The sequence below is a fragment of the Chenopodium album genome, chromosome 8 (assembly GCF_948465745.1).
Source record: "Chenopodium album chromosome 8, dcCheAlbu1.1, whole genome shotgun sequence".
Classification (NCBI taxonomy): Eukaryota; Viridiplantae; Streptophyta; class Magnoliopsida; order Caryophyllales; family Amaranthaceae; genus Chenopodium; species Chenopodium album.
Window position 1 is genome coordinate 54,380,144 of NC_137841.1, and position 22,608 is coordinate 54,402,751.

The following is a 22,608-nucleotide window of genomic DNA, read 5'->3' on the forward strand; positions in this document are numbered from 1 at the left end:
CTCAAGTTGGGCTCCCCTAAATTCGGAACCAATGGGATATCCCTAATACGACAATAAACAAACCTGACCACGCTAGTTTTTGACGTTTGATCTTTGATCTCGCTGTCTTTGAAACCATAGCGGATGCGAAATGTCCACAACCAGTACCAAAATTATCCTTGGAGGGGATTAACGTAAATAAGTTTCTCCGTAGAGTTGGCGATCAACCTATCATGGAACACACCACAAAAATGGAGTACACTTTTAGCCAAGAGTTGGGCGTTAAATTGCAAATGACTATGTTGTACTCCCGTAACAGAGTCCTCACAAAGGGGTGGAGGGAAAGCGCATTCCCTGCTTCCATAATTCCAAATACACGAAGGTGGAGTCGCGGGGGTGTCCCTGTCATCAGGAGCGTACCCCACACACCGTGAATATTGGTCTAGGTGGTGCGTAACACCGCCCTCAACCCATAAGCCTATAAGCCTCCCCCAATCGGTTGATATTGTTGTACGGTACCTTGGTGATTGCGATCTTCATTGCCTTGGTTTTCCGCAGCCTCCATTATTGTAACTACACCATTTACAAGGTGCCTATCAAATAAACCGTCTCCCTCTGAGAAGGCCATAGTCCTCCTCATATGACGAGTATGGAGACCCGCGGGGAAAATCCGGCAACACATCAGCATAAGGGATGCCGGAGGTAGCAGAACAATCTTTTGCTACTTCCACGGCGCGTTCACCTTGCTTAACCCGCCATGGCAGTCTAATGCTAGAGGAACTTGACGATGAAGCCATTAAAGAAAGAAAACATAAAAGAACAAGGGCGTACCTTAATAGAAAGCGTCTTTTAACTAAATGGAACTCCTGCCAATGTTGAACCACGAATAACGCCTCGTCTACCTCCGAACAAGAGTGTACAAGCCTCCTTCTACCGACTCGCATTACAAACGCCTTCCTCCACTACTTTCTCTCACTAGAAATCTTTTGAGAATGAAAATGTGGATGAGAAATGTTTGAGAATTTGGCTATATAAAGAGAAATATTTGCCTCAAAATGAGCTAAAAGACACGTGTCACTCATGCAAAACAAGGGTGTCACAGACACTTGTCACTCATGCGGAAGGAGGATGTCATAGACACTTGTTACTCATGCAGAAGAGTACAAAGAATACATATAATTATATGAAATCGTATACAAAAGACTATCTCTTATCATTCCCCACCCAAGGGGCTCTTAGAAAGCGTCAATTATATCATCGCCCATCCTAGTGGCTCATTATAGGGTGATCCGAGCACAACACCATTCCAAGCCATGCCTCAAAGTGAGACCGTAATAAGAAAAATGGCATTTTCACCATGCTAGAGGCCCTTTTTCGCAATTTCGTTGGGCCGAAGCTCCTACGGACTTCGTAGCTGCGAAGATCTCGAAAAATACACAAGTTGAAAAAAAAAATTGTTCGATTCGGACACCCGAGGACCAAGTTATGACCTCCCGATGTTTTTTGTCAAAATTTACTAAGTAACGGGCAACATTGCTTTCAGCAAATGACGAGATGGGTCACTTTTAAGCATTCTTAATAATGATAGAAGGTTCCGAAGATACTTCATCGCCCACAAGACATACGAATGCCAAAACATCCCTATTTTCATGCCGGAAAGACGTGCAAATGCGATCAAAAAAGTCCGGAGCCATTGGTCGAGGGTTGAATCATCGCCCATGAAGACAAGGGGCTGCAACGCACAACAAAATCATCGCCCACCATGGGTTGGCCTAGCTCAAATGTGCACATTGAATCATCGCCCAGCAGGCCTAGATGCTCATTGGTGCGCCATAAGTCATCGCCCACCATGCTTAGGTGCTTGCTGGCACGCAGCAGACCATCGCCTAGCCCAGGATCAAAGGCTGGTGTGTGCTGGTGCGCGCTGGTGAGAATTCTCAAAATGACTTGTTATTTCACTTCTAAGAATTAACATCCTATGAAACTAATATGGGATTTACTTCACTTACTAAATGTCCCCAAAAGTTTAAGGATAAAACACAAATACTTTGTATAATGCAGAAGCATCAAATTGCAAAGTAGATCAGTTTGTTCTTGTCAATCTTTTGTTATAGGTGCCCATGCCTTTATGATCTTCAATATCGATGTAAGAAACTCCATAGCCTCCAATTTTGACAATGAGAACATATGATAACCTATGGTATAGGTGAAACTACTTTGCTGAGTGGGACTGCAAGCTTTTGGGCTATGTTTGTACAGATATTTGGTGAGGTGTTTCTTAATCTAAACCTTTTTTGGGAATCAGCCTAAGGCAGGTATCAATGCTTCTTTTAAAAATGATTTTAACAGGTGTTGAAGAAAAATTTTCAGGAGAATCTTATGGTGGTGAACTGGTGACTTCTTATAGAATTATGAAGAGGTTCCTTCTCTTATACTCTTATATTCTTCTAATCTATGGAAACTGGTCTCATAATCAATATCGCCTTCTAATAGGAGATTATCGTTTTGTATTTACTAGGTAATGCTTAGACATTAGAACTCAGCAATTGTTACTTTTCCCCTGTGATATGTTCAAGAAGGACTCTTATGTCAATCTATGAATAGTACTTTTTGTCTAAACAAAAAAAGAAAGTAATCCCTTTTTTTTTTCCTACTCTTGGGTTTATGATAGGTTTCTTTTCTGATGTTTCATGACCTTTTTATTTGTTCACAGCCTCAGTTAAAATTTAAAATAAAAAAAAAATAAAAAATCTTGGCATTCATGGTTGTAAATTGCTTATAGGAATGTTGTGCTTTGAAAACTTTTCCATTTGTGGTGTCTGCTTATTATCAAATAATTTGTGTGTTTTATCTTTGGCAGAGTGTTGGAATTCTACAGCACACATAAAGCAATGGTATACTTTCGTTATAGTACTTTTCTTTTCCCTTTTGTCACAATTTCCTGTTCTGTAGTGTAAAATTTTGAATTATACCGTTACTTCCGGTTTTTTAATGGTGTCAATATCTAGAATTTTCTGTACATTTTAATGACTAACAATAAAAGATACAAAAATAATACCATAAAGGTACTACCAATGTACAAAAAGGATGGCCAGGTTAGTTATACATCACAGAAGCATACGTCATTGTGGTGTGTAATGGATTGTGGTCCAGGTCTTATGAATGTTATATTGTGCTGTATTGGCTTATAATTGCCTGTAGCAGCCATTTAAGCTCTCTATGTTGGCACATATTAGCTTTCTAAAACTTTGGATATTCAGGTTTTGCAAGTTAAATATTTGATATGTACCTGCTGAGGTTCAAAACTATGCCAAGGTCAAAATCATGTTACATTTAATCACAACATAATTAAATAAAAAAATCAATCAAGTGCATAGGGAACCTAAAACTTGACTCGAGCTATACAACCTAGCCCGAAAAAAGGAACTTGAGCTCTTGACGCTTGTAACTTTTTAAGCTCTCACCATCACAATCTTACTGACTTCTTTCTTTCCAGGTGCATAAATTTCTGTCAGTTCATCCTCTACGCTTGATAGTCCAATTTAAGCTTTTGTGGCATTATGATTGGATAGTGGGACCTTGATAGAAGATAGTGAATTAAGAACAAAGTTTAACAACATACGGAGTGTTGATCTTTATTGAAGACGAAATGTGAGAGAGGAGGCTTAGATGCTAGGACTTGTTCAGAGGGGGGAGTAGGATACCTTCAGATGCTTCAATTAGAAGAATTTAAGGAATTTTAAGTGAAAGAAGTAGACCCAAGAAGATTTGAAAAGGGGGGGGGGGGGGGGGGGGGGAAAGCGGCCCTCGCTCAACTTATTAAGGATATGACCCTTGGTTTGAAGTTTTTGTTGCTGATCCCAAGTTAGGTGGAGGGGATCTCCTGCTCTTACATGTAGGGCCATTGAGCATGACCCTTTCTTCCAAGTGACCTTTTGTTAGTTGATGTAAAAATACAATTTTGCGAAAAAAATAACAAAAGATTTATGCACATGTTGATTATGAACTTAATGAATAATAACAATATAGTTCTTCCTCTCCAATCCGTTAAATTACAGTGTGAGGGTGTCCACACAACAAATATTGAATCTCCAATGAGTTTGTTCGCATAGATTAAGGTAGAAGTAAGATTTAATATCCCCACTCACACTCATGACTAGATGTTTAGGATTAGGGCTTTTGCTTTGATAGGAAAATAGAAAACATATGTACTTCCTCCCTTTTTTTTTTTTTTTTTTATTTATTTATTTTTTTTATTATTATTGTTATTATTATACCATATAAGATTGGGCTATAGGGGTTAAGCGCTTATTTTGGCATGGGCAAGGCATTAATTGCACACCGGAGGCGCACCTGAAGCAAATTTCTGCCAATTTTTTTTAACAGTTTATATATTGTGCCTCACTTCAAAGAGGCGCACCTAGGCGCAGGCGCACCTAGGCGCTGCATAACCCTTATCGCTTCAGCGAGATTTTTTATACATTGTTCTAGCCAAACGTTTCCAATCGCTGAATATAATTGAATATTTGAATTAACTAATACTCTATGATTGAATTTTTAGACTAGCTATCTAGAGAAATGCCTCTTGATTAAATGACACTATTCCAACACTTTTCTCTCCCATCATGTGTAGATATAAGTTTTCATGACTTGCTTGCCGTTATATATTATTCTTCAGTAAAGTGTGTTTTCTCTTCTTGTTCAAGTGTTCTCACCCTCACTCTCTATTATATTACAATATAGTGTTGTTGGTAGTTGTGGTGGTGTTAATGTATTGTTTTTCTCTATAATGGTCCTGTTGTTTGGAAACATGAGTTACATACTACTATACTACAGAGTGTTTGGAAAAAAGATACATGGACAAAGTTAGTATAGGAATAATTTGTGATTGGATTTTCTAATGTATATGGTGTGGATAAATAAAAATTAGAAAAGTACAACTAATATGAAGGGTTTTTTTTTGGTAAAATCTTGGTGAATTCTTAATTTTGATGGGTTGGAACAATATAACAATTATTTTCAGAGGTAAGAAGCCGTTGACTACTAAGAAATTCTCTTACTCTTTAGCCATTTTTTCCAGGAGTTGAAACATGTTCTACCCTTTAACAAGTTTTCTGGAATTAGGCTAAGTTAGATATAAGAGTGCAAGCAGATGTACCTTCTAGACTGTATTATTCTCAGGATATTGTGGGGTTGTCCAGAAGTTTGGAAACTGAATGAGAAACTCATCATTGTAACTGTACCCATATTGACCACCCTTGTTATTTACATTGTACTCATAAGTTTTGTGGTGAATTCCTGAGACTAATGATATGCATGTAAAGAGTCACAGACCTGTTAATGTTTTGTTAACTTGGAACCCAGTTTGCTTCTTGAAACAGTGTAGGATTGTCTTTCATTATTGTTGAAAATATCTGTACAAAGATTCTGATAATAGTTGTTGAGAAACCTGGCACTATCTGATGGGTTGATATATTTGAATAATATAAAGGCAAGGCTATGGAAACACTTATACCAGAAGGGCTGTAGTACTTGTAAGCTTGAGGAATAAATTTCCAGGAAAATTAGATCGATGATGAATTTCTTACGTCTTGATCAACATTTTATTCTTGGCTAAATCTGTCTGGATACCAATACTTTGTCTGTGGTCATTTGTTGAGGGAAATGAAGTTTTTAAACTTTATTAAGTCAAGCAGTGCCTTCTTTCTCTCCCCTTCCCTCCTTTCATCCCACTCTCTTTCTTTATCCCTCTTCCTGTATTTATTTTTGTAATATATACTTTTCTACCATGGCATTAGACTAATTTTCCCATGGTAATCATAATTTTTTTAATTTTTAAATTTTTTTTTTATTATTATTTTTTTTTAAAAAAATGCAGGTTAATAGACCATAACATGACTCATAATGACGCCTACCAATATTTTGTGCTAAGAGCTCAGGAAATAGCTATTTCAAACAATCGGACACCTGTCAACTGGTAAGCCTATTTGTATATCTAGTATGTGTATCTTTAGTATTTGTGTATCTAGTTATCTACACATAAATGTTTGTCCATGGGTGTCAAACAAAGCATCAGAAGTCCTATTCACAAGCATATGACACAACCTATGTGGTTACCTCTGATGCCGAGAGGCATATCTAGAAAGATAAGAATGAGGCAGCTTCCCTTTAACAAGTTTAAGAATAAAAAAATAAAATAAAATAAAACAAAAGTTCTTTAATATGCTTTGTTTGTTGGTTTGGCTGACAAAGTAAAGGTTTTCTTAGAGTGATCATATTCCCTACGTGTGTTGTTTACTATGTTAAACCTTTTGTATTAGATTCATCATTTCAAAATGTTCGTCTTTTTATTGAAGAACAAGACCATTGTTTTTTTTTTTTTTTTTTCTTTGTAATTATAAAGTAATGGTCTAAGACCAAACTTCTGTTTTCAACCCCACAGCATGACAAAAGGTGCTGTGGAAAAAGGAAATAAGGTTGCATATGTGTGAAGTGTCATGACATAAGTTAACATCAGTTATTAAGCATGGAAGTTCGTCTTTGTAATGAAAAACAATATTACACAAGTTGCCGACAAATTCTGTTTCATTTGTGTGCTTCCACAACTTGTTTTTTCGAGTCGTGTGACGAGATTGCATTGTGTCACTCTTTGCTTTCATATTGGATGAGAAACACTTGATTTGGATCGATGATATTTTCTTTTCAGGGAAGAAACATTCAGATCATTCCCCTCGAAGCTGAATCCAAGAACAGTTGTGCATAACTGGTAAGTTGCATCTCAGTCAAATCTAGAGTTTTATGTCTTGTTACTTTATAAGATATTTTGATTGACTATAATTATGTAACAAGTGCAAATTGGTGGTAGGCTGGTTTCTGGAATCTGTCCCAAGGCTGTGGCTAAAGGATTTAGATGTATATTTAGCAATCAAGGTGTTTGGTACCTTGATCATCTAGACGTCCCTTGGCAACCTGTTTATGAGGCAGATCCCTTGGAGGGAATTACTAATGTTACTCAGCAAAAGATGATTCTTGGAGGAGAAGTATGCATGTGGGGTGAGACAGCTGATACTTCAGATATTCAGCAAACAATATGGCCACGAGCTGCTGCTGCTGCAGGTACATTTAGTGATCACATCTTTTGAAGAAAAAAAAATTTGGTGTGTGTTGATCATACTGACCAGTTTGGAATTCCCCTCTCTTACTCCTTGTGAATTATTTGGCAACAAAGTACTCGGCATTGACCTTTGACGTGATTTGAGTTGATGGCATTTATGCCAATAATAAATTAATAATTGTGATGTGGTGCTGGACAGCCCCCCTACTATCATTAGAGCGTGAGCTAGCTAGTTTTAAACTTGAGGCGCTCTTTGTGATCTGAAGGTCATAGATTAAACTATGGCAAGTTTCCTAGAATTGCCAAAGGTGAAGATGAAGGTGATGGTGATGGTGAACTTGTCTTTTTAAGGACTTAACCCTAAAACCAGACCAAAAGAAAGTAGTTTTGTTAAGTTCCTTTACTACCGTGTAGTTTATAGCGCCTTAAATGAACATGGATTAATATTCTAAATCAAACCAAACCCTGTTACTTGGGTTGGTTGGATCTCAGCCTTCTCAGGTCATCCCACCTACTAGGCTACTAGTCTACTTTTTCACATGTACTGTAACTTTGATATTAACTGTTTTTAATCTGTCTTACTCTAGCTTCAAGGTGTCCTACGTCACCATTCAATCTTGCCACGCCTGTAGCTAGATATAAATTCTCATCTGTGTTGCTAGCATTGAGGCATCCTACTTCGCAGAAACCCGTCTCCAAATATATTGGATCACTTTACATAATTTATGGCTTTATCATGGGATTTTGAAGTTTTGAGGGACCACCAATAGATTTTGTACTTGCAGTTGATAGTAGTTCACTTACAAGCCTGGGTCAATAAATTACACCCGGTCCTAGTCTCATTTGTTTGTTTCAGTGGTTTTTGTGCAGTAAGTAAATTAACTGTTTTAACTTTGATTTGTTTCTTCTGTTCTTCCAAAAGGTAACGACGTATAGGTTTCTAACTTAGTCTTGTCTCTGTCTCATTGCCTTAGCTGTCATAATCTGTGTATAAAGCAATCTGCTTGCTAGATTGCTCATCCATTGTCTCAATATCATAAATTCTGCCCCGCTTGACAGGGTAGTGGCTGCAGTTTGAATTATACGTGTATATGCTTCTGCCTAATTTTCTCCTGATTGTCAACCAACCTTTTTATTTAGAACGCTTATGGAGTACGAGAGAAGCTACAACGTTAGAAAACATTAACAAAACAGCACTACCCCGATTGCATTACTTCAGATGCCTCCTGAACATGCGTGGTGTTCAAGCTGCTCCTCTTACTAACTTCTATGCTCGACGTCCACCTACAGGTCCAGGCTCATGTTATGAGCAATGATGTACTTATGCTTTTATTATTTATCAGATGTGATATGAACTCGTAGATAGTTCATGCATATTCAATTGGTTACAATATGAAATGTATTTTACAGGGAATAAAAAGGTTTGCGATTTGTATGATTTAACACTCTTGACATTATGCAAGCTGTTTGAAGTCATTTTGTTTGCTTTGTCGTGTTTGGCAAATAACAATTGGCCATGGCTATGCAAATCATCTCTAATCTGATTGTATGATGCAATTGTTCATGTAGACTGCCTGGTACTGTGAATCTTGCATCTTAAGCAAAATATTTTATACATGTAAGGGCATTGATCTTTGAACGATCTTTGTTTAGTTTCCTTCGTTACTTTGGAACAGAAAATCGGAAGTGTAGAATAAAGGATGAAGATATTCTAAGTAAAAGTTGATACCCTGAATTAGATTATACTTTGATGCGATTAAAATCATCAAAAAATCTTGTGTGAACCTGGTCCACAATAATATTATTGTGGACCCAAGATTTATACACACGTAACTGACATTATATTGAACATAATGACCCTTATTTTTAACATAGTAACCTTATTTTTAAGGTGGTAACCTTTATTAAATAACGTTTAATATTATTGTGAATTTGAATACGACGTTGTGATCCTCATTTTAACATAGTGACCTTTATTATTCATGTTGATCAGTATATAAAATATTTCATTAAAAAAATTAACCTCTTATAGCCTATTACCTATATATTACCAAAATGAGTTTATTTCAATATACTGACCTTATTTTTATTATAATGACCTTTGTTATTTATTAATAAAACAACCATATTAATCAGGTTCATTTAATAATTCACCTCAAATTCATATGGGCTTTTATGTGTAAGAAAATTAGGCCCAAACACAACCAAAGTAAAAAGGAAAAATTGTGCAATTAGTATATGTGCACCATGTGCACCACATCTATACTTTTGAACATTTAGTAAAAAATTTGAACATTTTACAAAAAAAATGAACATTTAGTAAAAAAAAAAATATGAACACGTCACAAAAACTGAACATAAACATGCAATTTTTATATTCATATTTTTTAAAGAAATGTTCATTTTTTATACAATAAATGTTCAGTTTATATTATAAAACTATTGAATTATTACGAGTCAGACAAACTTCTTTCAAAATTTGTTTGACTCGTAATAATTCAAAATTTGCGATTGTTCGTTTTTTTTTTAACTAAATGTTCAAAATTTGTTATTGTTCATATTTTTTTACTAAATATTCAAAAGTATTTGTGTGTGGTGCATTGCGATTGTTCAAATTTTTTTTATTAAATGTTCAAAAATTGCAATGTTCAGATTTTTTTACTAAATGTTCAAAATTCACGATTGTTCAGATTTTTTAACTAAATATTCAAAAGTATAGTCGTGATGCATTGCGATTGTTCAGTTTTTTTAACTACATGTTCAAAATATGCGATGTTCATATGTTTTTATTACATGTTCAAAATTTGCAATTGTTCATATTTTTTTACTAAATGTTCAAAAGTATAGGCACCATGGTGTATCTTAAAATTTGCGAAAATTGTGAAGAATAATATGAACTTTCATCAGTCTACCAAAAATAAAACACCTTTTGATTATTCCAAACAAAATTAGTACAATAATTTTTTCCTCACAAAATTATAAGGTTTTTTTTTAAAGACAATATAAATATTGATATTTTAATAAGTATTTATTGGTTTAATTAAGATAATTCGCCTTAAAGCTCAATCAAAAAAAGTCGAATAAATCAAAACTTATAAGATGAAATTTATTTTACTACGTAACTAATTCCAAAAAGCACCAAAATATTGATAAAAGTCTTGTATATTTTTAACACAAAACGAAGATCTTATATTACTAGCTTATAGCCTTAAAGTATTTTACAGCAAAAGCCAATTTCCTATTAGCCCAGACTTCACAAGTCCAAAACATTAAGCTGGGATTGGAGTATTGATTCTGACACCTAGTACAAATCCGATTAGTATCACTATCATAAGGATAGGAACTAGAGAGATAATTATAATACAAACATAAACTTAGAAATAAACAAAGTAAAGCAAACTAGTTCTAGTAGATTATGAACAACACTAACTTCAACATCATCAACACCAAAAGGAGACATCCACACCGACGAGAACCAACTGGAAAAACAACTACCCTAATGAAGAAGAGGCTCCATCATAGATGTGCTTTGCAAATGGAGGAACCAGGAAATGATCTTTGTGGCCAAGGTTCATCTCCAAGCCATAAGCAGCAAGGCTATGAGCCAAAGTATTTCTTTCTCTTGGAACATGGCGAATAACAATGTTACCATTAGTCCTCAAGATTTCTGCTACATCATTGATCAATGCATATAATTCATTATGTGGAACATGATCCACATAGTTGAAAAGCTTTCAAGGTACTCAGAATCAGTTTCCAATTCAATTTTCTTAACTCTGAATTCAATAGCAATGTTGAGACCTTCATGCATAGCAAATAACTCAGCTGCCAGAGAAGAGACAGCATTATACTTACTAGAAAATCCAAAGAACCAATGACCATTGCTCCTACGAATAACCCCACCACCAGAAGCAAGTTCTGAATGTTTCCAAGCCCCGTCAGTGTTTAATTTCATGAAACCTTCTCTTGGGGGAATCCAGTTAGAGATTGACCGATCCTTAGCATCCATTTTTGCTTTCCCCTGCAGAATATGAGCATTTGTGTGGTAGTCAACAAAGAATTTTCCGTAAGTATGAATTGGCCGAAACATTTTTAGCTCAAACACATCAGCATTTCGATCCTTCCAAACATGCCAAAGACAAGTGCAAAAGATCATCTTCCAATTATCAGAGTAAAATAAATTAAAAGATATCCAACCATCCCAATCCAAGTTTTTAAAAAGAAGAGAAATCGAAATTTTTTGGAACCGGAAGCCTTTGTAGACTATAATTCCACAAGATGGAAGAAGAGATACAATCTTTGAAGAGCTGAAGATGAGTTTCCTCAAATAAACTGCATCTGCAGCAAGTGGAGGAAATGGCAGGAATAAGGATGGAAAGGGAAGCGGCTACTGGAAGTATAGAGTGAGTACAATGCCATAAAAGCATATTATACTTATGAGGAGTCTTAATTTTCTAGATCTTTTTCCATATGGAATTTTGAGAGGCTTGGCGAATGTCACTGGAATGAGATAAGGAACATTGAAGATGATAAGCAGACTTGATCGAGAAATCCCCATCCTTAGAGGGTGCCCACTTTATAAAATCCTCCAAATCCGAGTTTGTGGAAATAGGAGTTGAGCGAATGAGATTAAGAGTTGAATCAGGAAGGAGATGCCTAATATCATCAAGAAACCAGGCTTTGTTTCTTATAATATTAGAGATAGCCCAATGAGCTTTGGAAGGGGGGACATTACCATTGAGATAATGATAAAGGGGCTTTTTACCAATCCAATGGCGATACCAAAGGGAGGTTGACTCACCATTTCCTTTACCAATAATCATTCCCGAGGCTAGAACAACTCTTCCTTTCAACAAATCTCTCCAAATAGGGGAGTGATAGGTTTTTGGTTCACAATCGAAAAGAGCTTCACGATGGAGATATTTGTCATTAAAGATCCTAATCCAAAGTTTAGAATGGTCAGTAAGCATATGCCACCCCAACTTAGCCATAAAGGTTATGTTCCACTCTCTTAAACGCCAAATCCCCAATCCTCCAATAGCCATAGGTTTAGTGACAGTAGACCAACTAGTCCTTGGAATGTACCTTGATCTATCAACTTTATTCCATAAATATTTTCTACAATTTTTTTCAAGAGAATGAATCATAGAAATAGGAAGCAAGTTAGTTTGCCTAGCATAGACCGGGTAGGAGTTTAGGACAAATTTGATTAAGGTTTTCCTACCAGCAATATTGAGAAGCTTAGCTTGCCATCCTTTGATTCTATCCAAGGTTTTTTTTTTTTTTTTTTTTTTTTTTTTTTTTTTTTTTTTTTTTTTTTTTTGAAGAAGGTCGAAATAGTGTGTAACTTTAAGCTTATTGGGACTGATTTCTAACAGGGTAAAGTCGTATCCCCAAATCAAAAGTAATACCTAAATCCTCTAACTAATGTAGATAGGGAAGTAGGGTCTAATCCACAGAGAAACGGATCTTTCTATTCCTAATTAACTAATATGATCTAGATTATTAGGTAACCAATTATGTGAATTTGAATAATAAACTAAACTATGGAGATCAAGAATAGGGAGAAAATAATATATAAAAAGGATCTAGGGCATAGGTTCACCAATAAATAATATTCCAGGGTAAAATATAATAATCATTCATCAATGCATATATTAATCAGATTATAAAGGGCTTTCGCTACGTATTATAATCACACAATTAATTTATCGGTATTAAATCTCATCTTTCGAATCTCGACCTAACCATTTATAAATTAACCTGCCTATTGAAACTAGACCTAAACATCAATTCTCATCTGTCGAATCTCGAATCAATATTGTCAAACTCATGTATAAAAGATCAGGCCTAATCTAGTCACAGAGCATTAAATCAATCAATAGGAAATTAATCTAGCATTGACAATCAACAACAATAAATTACCCCTTCATATTATTTAAGGATCCCCAAAACCCCAGAAAGAAAACTACTCACACATAATAGAAACTAAACTAATCAAAGCAATAAAACAAGACATGATTAAAGGAATGAAATAAACAACTAAGATTAAGAGTAGAGAAATCGTTACCAAAATAATTCTGGAATTAAGAATGAATTACGAACAAAGGTTTAAGAGGGAGAGAATCTTAAAAAAAAACAATTAAGAGAGTAAAGAAAGAGTAAAAGGAAAAAGGAGAGAGAGAGCTCAAATCGTATTACGGAGGAGTATTTATACTCCGTACAAATCCTAAACTAAAACAAACTAAAATGACGCTAATCGTCCCCTAATAAATACACGCGCCCGATCGGGCGAGGCACCGCCTGATCGGGCGCGCCTTTTTGCTTCCTCAATACTAATCTCGCGCCCGGCCGGGCGCGTCACCGGGCGCCAACCTAAGCTTCTCCCGTCCGACCGGGTGCGCCTCCGGGCGCCAGCCTCTTTGGCCGGGCGGCTCACTTGGGCCACTATTTGGACTACGATTGGGCTCCAATTCTTCGGGCTAATCTGGGTTTCCTCTTCCGGTCTTGAATACTTGGTCCAAATGCCCCGGTATCACCTATACCGAGCCCTTAATCACCGGTTCGATGGCTCTAACCGGCCCTGGGCTATAGAATCAGGTCGTGCTTCTCCAATGTTCGTGATTGCTCCAAAATATCTCGGGAAAAATACTCCAAAAGCATAAATCCCTGCAAAAGTCAACCAAATCTACGAAAACACCAATTAGTAATAAAAGTGGCTCTAAAGAGCCAAAAACACTACTAATTACGACCAAGGGACGGGGGTAAAATACTATATAAAATAGACACATCAAACTCCCCCAAGCCAAACCTTTGCTTGTCCCTAAGCAAAGATCTCATCAATAAATCAATAAATATGCTTCACCCCAAAAGTAAAACTCATGCACAAACGATCCAGGGTAAATCAAATAAACATGCTTCAAAATCAACCAATCAAATCCATCTAATTACCAATCTTCCCTAACAATTTTCAAATAGAGCAAACCACAAGAGCATATAGACTTCAAGACTAGTGCTCACGCACTCAACTCTCATTTTTGTGGCGAGTAAAAGATGTACTTGTGGGGAATATTTTCAAGCCTTTAAAATCCCACTAGCTTGAACCCCACTGTGATCATACACTAAAGTACGGTGGCGTCCAAAAGGGAAGAAGATAGAGCAAAAGAGTCGCCAACAAGTTTTTAAGGAACTTGTAAACCGTTCACGAGGTGAAGGTTACACCCCTTAACGATCCAAGAGATCGTCAACTCCATAAGGTCATGAACCAAATAAGGGTTCGGGGATGATGGTACAAATCCAGCCTAAAAGAGATTGAACCTGCCCTAATAATAGGCCTCTACTTTATTCTGATCGTATTCATGTGCGCTTTCTGACTAACATGCAATCAATAGGATTAACCCTAAACCTGTTTAATCTATGTTGGTTGAATTTAATGCACAAACAAACTATTATTGGCGATCACTTGAATTATAATCATAATTAACCTAACAAGATTATTAATTATCTTATTAAGCGTGATTGCAAATACCAATTCCCTTTAAATACACAATAAAGGTGATCAAGCAATAAATAAATATCAAGCAACATAATAATAAATAATCAATATCATGAATAATAATTATAATAATGATAATATCATCATAAAAATAAATTATGTTAAAGCATAGCAAGATCCTAGGCATGATACTAACAAGAATAAATATTAGGAAGAGAATAAAAGGCACCATAGCAATCATATTTAATATTAAAATTACCCTAGACATGATACTAGGAATCAAAATAACAATGTAAACATGATATCTACATCATAATATCAATAAAAACCAATAAAGTACTTACTTGGATGCCTCGTACCTCTTTCTAATTACAAAATACACACGTTAGTAACTTCAAGGAAAATAATAAACAAACAATTAAATTAAATAATTGAAAGAGAGATTTGGGACCAAACCCTCAGAAATTAAACCTTTCACGTCTAGGGCGAAGGAAACTTCGAATATGGCTAGGTGTTTCTAGATCTTGTGAATGTGGAATTTTGTATTAAAAAGCAAAGAAGAAAGAATGCATGAATGAATGAATGTTATTGAAAAGAATTGAATAATTTTGGGAATGAAGAGAGTTGATGATCGATGACGAAGATAGTTGATCAAAACTTAAGAATAAAGAGAATTGGTGACCCTTGATGATTGAAAACGGAGTTTTTGATACGATATTTATAGAGAAAATCATCCAAAAAAGATAATTTATCAAAACAGAGTCTGAAGACCACAAAACTAACTTGGCGCCAGCCCTGGCTCATTGGCGCCAGGACCAGTGGCTAGCGCCAGGCGCCAATGCTGGCGTCTGACGCCAATCCTGATTCCAGGCGCCAAGGCCTGGGGTTGGACGCCAAACCGGCTTTCAACGCGTTTTCGAAAATCTGATAAATTTCCCGTACTGGAAGATAAAATAATATAATTTCAGTCGAAAATGCTATTTGATCTAATTAAAACTCTGAAGAATCCTAATTGAATTAAGAATGATAAAACCTTCTAGAATGTTCTAGAAGACCAAAACCATTCCTAATTACATTAGGAATGATAAATCATATTAGGCCCTCCCCTAGATCATTGGGCCGTACTTAAAACTCAAACCAGACCCAGTTTAGTAAAATGGCCATAAATTCCTCAATATTCATCGGAATTGGGCTTATAATATATCGTTAGAAAGGTCTTTGCAAACCCCATCCAACTAAACCACTATTGGACCCATATCATGGACCAACCAAACTGGATTGGCTGTTTTCTTAAAATAAAGTTTTCAAAAACAGGGAGAAGAGAAAAGAAAAGAAATAAAACTTTCCGCAACACTAGACCCTTCCACACTTTCGTTTCATTCGATTATGATTCGACGTGAAAGGCACTCATCACTGGGTTTGGTTTTGGGGAGACACATTTGGGTGTCTACAGAAGCCCCCACTTTGACTGAGTTTGGAGAAACGCAAGTTTCGAAAACAAAAGTCAAAGTATTGATAGGGACGGAGAATGATTCAGAACGTTCTGCGATCCTAAATCAATCTTGTAACGCCGATACCTGCAAAACTAGCATTAGTTAAACAGATAAGAGAGTTAAGAAACGCGTATCTTGCACCGTCGAGCACACGTCTCTGAAAGTAACCGATTGTTGCTGTTGCTGCTTTTTTTGATGATCTCCTGCAAGCTAGAGAACGTCATCCCGCTTGAAAACCGCTACGCCTTGTAACTGCTTCCAATTAGAAGATTGCTTCGCCTGAAACTATCCTCTCCGCTATGATAATATTCCACGTCCAAGGGTATATCATCGAAAATTATTTCTCTTGAAATAATTCTCATCCGCATTATGATCATCTTCCATGCCTCAGGAATTATGATCGAAGACAATTTCGCCCTGAAATTACCCTCAGTTGTTTGTGACAACCTTCCGCAAGCTAGGGAACGATGTCGAAGACATCTTCTCTTGAAGTAATCCTCATTTGATGCGATAATCTCCCAAAGGAAAATACCGAAGATCCACGCCTGTCGATCTTTAAAAGTTCGCCTGAACTTTGCTTTTGCTATGCCTGTATGTCGGCGCTCTTCTACTCTTGAACCTATATGTCGGTGCTTTTTGCCAATGAACCTGTATGTCGGTGCTTTTTGCTAGTGAGCCAATGCTTAGGCGCTTTAAGCTAAGTGAGACGATCCTTCCATCAGATCGATCACTTTACGTAATCAAGCCGATTACTTAATCATGTCAAATTGCTTAGAGGGGCTAACTGGCGTACCAAGGAACCCAAAATATGTTGCAGGAAGCTAGCACAACCCCAACAGGTGGCTGGCTGCTTTGGCGTCGCTGAAAATCAATCAGCGCCAACTTTATATCATTAGCGCCATGCGCTGATATTGGCGTCTGGCGCCAACACGGGAATCACTTTAAATTCCCGTTTTCAGTTCATTTCGTGCTCTGGTTTGTTGCGAACGCTGCTCGAAAGAAGTCGAAACTTCAATTGATCGTTGCTTATTCGTTTCTCAACCGAATTCGCTCAAATTTGTTGCAAATCAAAGCTCTTCTCATCCATATTCCCGATCTATGTAAGTTTTCCTCCAACTCACACCGGTTTTTATGAATTTTTGGCATGTTCATTCACGAATTTCATGAAAATTCGAAACTTATAATGCTCAATTTGCTTTGTTTATCAAGTTTTATGCCATGAAATTGCTTGTTTATGTTTGTATATTGCCTTGGGAGTAATTTGAGACTTGTTTGACTCAATTTGGTGAAGAAATGAGCAATCCACCATTGTTGGACCTCTTAGGGTCGTGAAGAACAATGTGGCTCGTTCTCGTTGTTTTTGCTAGCAATTCTTGTTCAATTTGTCACAATAATCACTATAGTGTTGCAAGAAATTGTTTGATTGCTTGAAAAAGTGCTGTCATGCTCAATTTGAATTTGTGCTCTGTTTTAGTACTACGTACTCTGTTTTTTTTTGCGAACATAGTATCATGCGGCTAGACGAACCTTTAGATACTATAGAACCTTAATTTATGATGATTTTGCACAATGTAGCATGGCTAGACAACGAAGCTCAGGTTCACGGTCCCGAAACACTAGACGGGAGCATGAGCCCGTGGAGGACGACACTACACCGTCCACTTTGCTTGGTCAGCTCCCAGAGTGGGATGAGCAGACCTTGTTCTTTGCCCCTGTCCACCACATTTCTGAGAGGGTGAGACGGGGAACAGAGCCTGGGAGGACACGACATCACGACTCTGGCTGTGATGGTCTAGGCGATTTGTATAGGATGCATATCGCCAGAGATCGAGAGACGAGACTTCTATGGGAGTCTTGCGGACTGGTTGCCCTGTTTGAGACCTCCGAGGCTATGGTTGCCTCCAGCGGGGGTCACCACGTAGTACGTGCTCTGGTGGAGTTCTTCTAGGATACCACCAACACTTTTCATTTTCCTTGGGGTGAGATGATGGTCACTCCTACAGACTTCAGTCTCATTACAGGACTGGAGTTCTCTTCTGTGCCACTGCCATTCGACGGCAGTATCGATGTATTTTCTCCAGAGGTCGAGGAACTATTGGGGCCGATTGCTGTTCGGGCCCGAGCTGAGGTCGAGACAACTCAGTTCAGTGCTAGGGGAATTCGCCGCTCGACGCTGGCAGCGGCTCTTGATGACGATGCGACCACCTGAGAGCAGCGGGTGCGCATCTTTGTGCTGATGTTGTTGTCAGGGACATTCTCCCCTGACAGGGGTAGTAGGGCATTGCTTTACTACCTTCCTGCTGTTCGCGATCTCCGGCGGATCGGGACTTATGATTAGGCCAGCTTGGCCTATACTGACTTCGTTCGTCCACTGAGGGACTCGTGTCGCCACCGGTCCTTTAGGACGAATGTTGCTCTGTCTGCTTTCTGGAAAGTCGTAGAGGTAAACATTATTCCCTATAAAGTTTAGCCCTATATGTTAGGCAGCATTTACTCATGCTTTAGCTTTTTTGTAGATCTGGTTCTATGAGTACTTTCCTTCCATTGCGCCGGCGAGACCATCGCCGAGGGGGTATCCGGTGAGCGCCTCTTGGGGCGGCCACCATGTGGACCTGTCTACTGCACATGTCCGGAGTCGGATCATCTCGGTACGATTTTAGTGTTTATCTTGCTCTTCTGCAACGTTTTAGACATGTTCTTATGTGATTGGTATTCTTGTAGGGACCTGAGGTAGTATACCGACCATGGGGTGGTTGGACAGTCCCTGGATTAGCCGCACGGTACTTTGCCGAGCGTCGCTACTTTTTGGGGACCTATAGAGCGGTTGTATACTTAGGAGAGAGAGTTGCTAGACAACACTCTTCCGATATTTTGATTGTTCCTGCTCCTCCACCACGTCACATGTTCGACGAGAGAGAGTTATCGAGCATGGCCGAGGAGTCTGGTTCCCTTTGGCGGTCCCATGTGATCCTTGGGCGGAGTTATGCTTAGGAGCTACTTCCTTTGTTAGCTTCAGCCCCCGTGCCGGCCGAGGATGTGAGGGTAAGATTCTTAACTTCTTGTTTTTCGCTAAGTAGCCCCCAAGTAATACCTTGCTGATTTCTTTCTGTCTTAGCAGGATGGTCCCACTGAGTTTGTGCCACCCCGTATGTCCATCCACTACCAGGGGATGTACGGGCCGATCGAGGAGATGATTTCTCCGGCTCCTGAGGGCGAGCGCTTCGTGGAGCGGTCGATTCCTCGTCACCAGACCAGGGTAAGTCTATTTCTAATTCAGAATTTTGCATTCAGTTATCATGCATTTTTACTGTTTTAACTTTCCTTGACAGTTCTCACGTGAGGTGGTTTCGGCTATGGCACGATGCATAGATGCCTTCCGGAGCCAACTCGTTCGGATGAGGAACGCGGCTACCTGTCGTCGAGACGACGCCGTCCGAGAGGTAACTTTTCTTTACTTATTATTTCTGCATTATGGCTTCAGTTTTTGCCTTGTTTCTGATTTAATCCTTTTTGCAGGGTCAGCCGATTGCTTCTCACACCCGTACGAGGCCTGAGGGGCGGAGAGAGCCGGCGAGGTCTAGCTCGAGACGTCGTCGTACTTCGTCTGGAGGTAGAGGTGGTCGTTCTGAGGCTGCTCGAGCCGATGTTGCTGAGGGCTCAGGGTCTTCTTCTGAGGGTGCTCCTGCTGCACCGGTAGGAGAGGCTACTTCGGCTTTCAGAGGTGGTGGGATGTACGAGGTTGGTTCGTCATCGCAGCAGCCTCCGCGGTCTCAGCCTCAAGTTGACCTTGGCTGGAGCGGTCCTGTTTTGAGTTTCCCTCCTCCTACGGAGACTGGAGCTGGTGCTGAGGCCGGAGTTGGTGGAGAGGTGACTCCTCGGACGGCGCAGTTTTATGGCATGATGGGCCTACGTCCTCCGGCGCCGTAGTTTGCTTCTGTATATGCATTTTATTTTGACTTTTTATAGAACTTTGCCTTTGACTTGTTATTTAGACACTCTGTACATTCTGTTATTGCGAATTTATCTACTATTATGTTAGTGTATGTTAGTGTGTGCAAATGTGATGACAATTATGCGCAAAAATTCCGTCATTTTTATTATTGATGGAGGGTATTATCCGACTCTCTCCCCCAAAAGGAAAAATAAAAAGGAAAAATAAAACGGAGAAAAAGGCTGATTTTTGGATTTTAATATAAACTCAAGAGAAAATAAAAATTAACTAAAAATAATTAATTAATTAATAAAAGGATAGAAAAATATATTTAGAAGAAATTAAAACGGGGTCATAAAGCCATTAAACGACTCCAATTTAATATAAAAACGCAAACTGAGCACGCGCGGCTGTCCTGCTGACTTGGCGCCAGCTGGCGCCAGCTTTGGCTCGTGGCACCAGGCGCTATTTCTAGCGTGTGGCGCCAATAGCAGATGGGTGACGCCAATTTCGGGTGTGTGACGCCAATTGACGCTGACTACGTATTCCAGTCAGGTTGAAATTCCTCGTAATTTGTGCATAAATAGCCCCCTGCTCAGCCGATTATTCACATAATTCCAGCAAAAAAATTATTCTTCCCCTTTAGAAAAAATAATTATCATGTCTTTAGCCACCAAAACCTTCACCCAATATTCTCATGAATGGTGTCGATCTCTCAATGCTAGAGAAAGAAAAAAATTGGATTAATTTCACTTGGGGGGAATATATGGCATAAAAGGGGTAGATCTAGACATAGACTTCATACATACCGCTTTAGAATATTGGAACATTGATACACATTGTTTTAGAATAGGGTATGATGAAATTAGCCCTTTGCCAGAGGAATTTGGTGCTATTTTAGGCTTCCCTGCAATAGACCTGATAGTAATCCCTAGGGTAGATGCATATTACTATAAGGATTTCGAGCGCTTCTTTAACTTGAAGGAAAGGGATTTATCAAAAATAGTAGATGGCAATGCAGTGAACTTAAAAGAATTCGCACGCTATTATTTTGATAAACCGCTTTCTGAATCTTTTCACATATATAGAAGAAGGGCGTTTTTATTCTGCATGCTTAATCAATATTGTCTTAGTAGTGGTAAAATTAATGAGGGTCAATCAATTATAACCACTGTGCTAGAACAAATTGAATCAGGGAGAAATCCAATGCCATTGATAGTTGGAGAGACTATGATTAGTCTAGATGAGTTGAAAAGGGACCCAAAGGCACCTCTTCGCGGTTCTCCAATTTTATTACAGGTAGAAAAATAATATTTTTAATTACAGAAATCAAAAAATATATTTTTGTATTGTAATATTAATTTATTTGCATTGGAATTTTTTACAGATGTGGCTAATGGAAAGGTTAGGATTAATTAGCCCTCCGGACGACATTGAAAGTTATACGCCCACTTGCATTGTGAGAAGAAAGAAACGCATCCCTAAAATTGGGCGCCATGGGTGGAAGAAAGTCTTTGAATCACGTGATTTCGCTAACAAGTGGGTCATCCCATGGTGGAAAATAAGAAGGATGGTTGGTGTTAACAAGCAACCTTTCTGCCGTCTTCCAAGCTTGTCTCGCGTGACATATTATTATCCCTGCAGAGTAAAAAGACAATATGGCTTGCTTCAAAATATTCCTTCCGGGGATCTTCGTCCTCCCTATGAGTATCCCATATCTCAAGAAGTAGATAAATTTGACACTTACTGGAGCGCTAGACCTTTATGGGAAGTGATTACCCAAAAGGTTCCCCCTTCTTTACCTAATGATGTAAAGAAGTGGTTGTTGAAGAAGTCTTCAATTGATCAGGGTAGGACCGATGTGAAGAATCGTCTAGGTGACAGGGTGACACCGGCCAAGGAACACTTAGGTGCAAGAATTGAGTTCAAGACACCTACAATGCCTAAGAAGAAGAATACTACTAAAGACAAAGGGAAAAGGAAAGCTATAGACAAGAAGGCTTGGGTGGAAAAGAAGCATGGGGTGCTAGCTGAAGGAGAAACAATCTATTCTAAAATTGAATGTAGGTCCTCTAAAGGATGCCTACTAGCTAAAGTAATGGATGAAGAGGAGGAAACGGAAAAGAATTGGAAAAGGGCAAAGAAGGAGAAGAAAGACTAGAACATTGCTTAGCTTTAGATTTATTAGATTGTTAATTTTTTTATTTAAAATTAATTTATTTCAGCCTTATTTAAATTCCATTAACAATGCAATTTTATTTCATTAATGAAATTTCAGCTTTCAATTAAATTGTTACTTTAAATTTATTTTATTAAAGCAATGAAAAAACCGAAAAAATTGATTTTCCAGAAATTCTTCGAGTACGGAAGTCGAAAATTTTCCGAAAAAAAACACCGAAATTCGCCCAGATTTTATTACTGAATTGGCGTCAATAATTGCAGATTGGCGCCAGCTATTGAGGTCTGGCGCCAGGCGCCAATACCGTCGTCTGGCGCTAATGGCTTTTTGCTGGCGCCAGGCTCTGTTCTGTGACGCCAGTTGCTTTTCCGACTTTTGTTGAGTTTTTGTTGATTCTGGAACGCGGAGATGTCGAAA

At 38.2% G+C, this 22,608-nt stretch overlaps 1 protein-coding gene across 1 annotated transcript in view; it reads left to right on the forward strand.

Moving 5' to 3' along the window:
- Positions 1 to 8,569, forward strand: part of LOC145641865 (beta-hexosaminidase 1-like) — a 31,352-nt gene extending 22,783 nt beyond the window's left edge. Inside the window, exons 11-15 of the mRNA XM_081692871.1 lie at positions 2,840 to 2,873; positions 5,858 to 5,956; positions 6,686 to 6,745; positions 6,845 to 7,095; positions 8,234 to 8,569. Coding sequence (XP_081548997.1) covers positions 2,840 to 2,873; positions 5,858 to 5,956; positions 6,686 to 6,745; positions 6,845 to 7,095; positions 8,234 to 8,409 — 620 coding nt within the window. The 3' untranslated portion in view covers positions 8,410 to 8,569. The remainder of the gene's footprint in view (positions 1 to 2,839; positions 2,874 to 5,857; positions 5,957 to 6,685; positions 6,746 to 6,844; positions 7,096 to 8,233) is intronic.
- Positions 8,570 to 22,608: the final 14,039 nt, after the last annotated feature.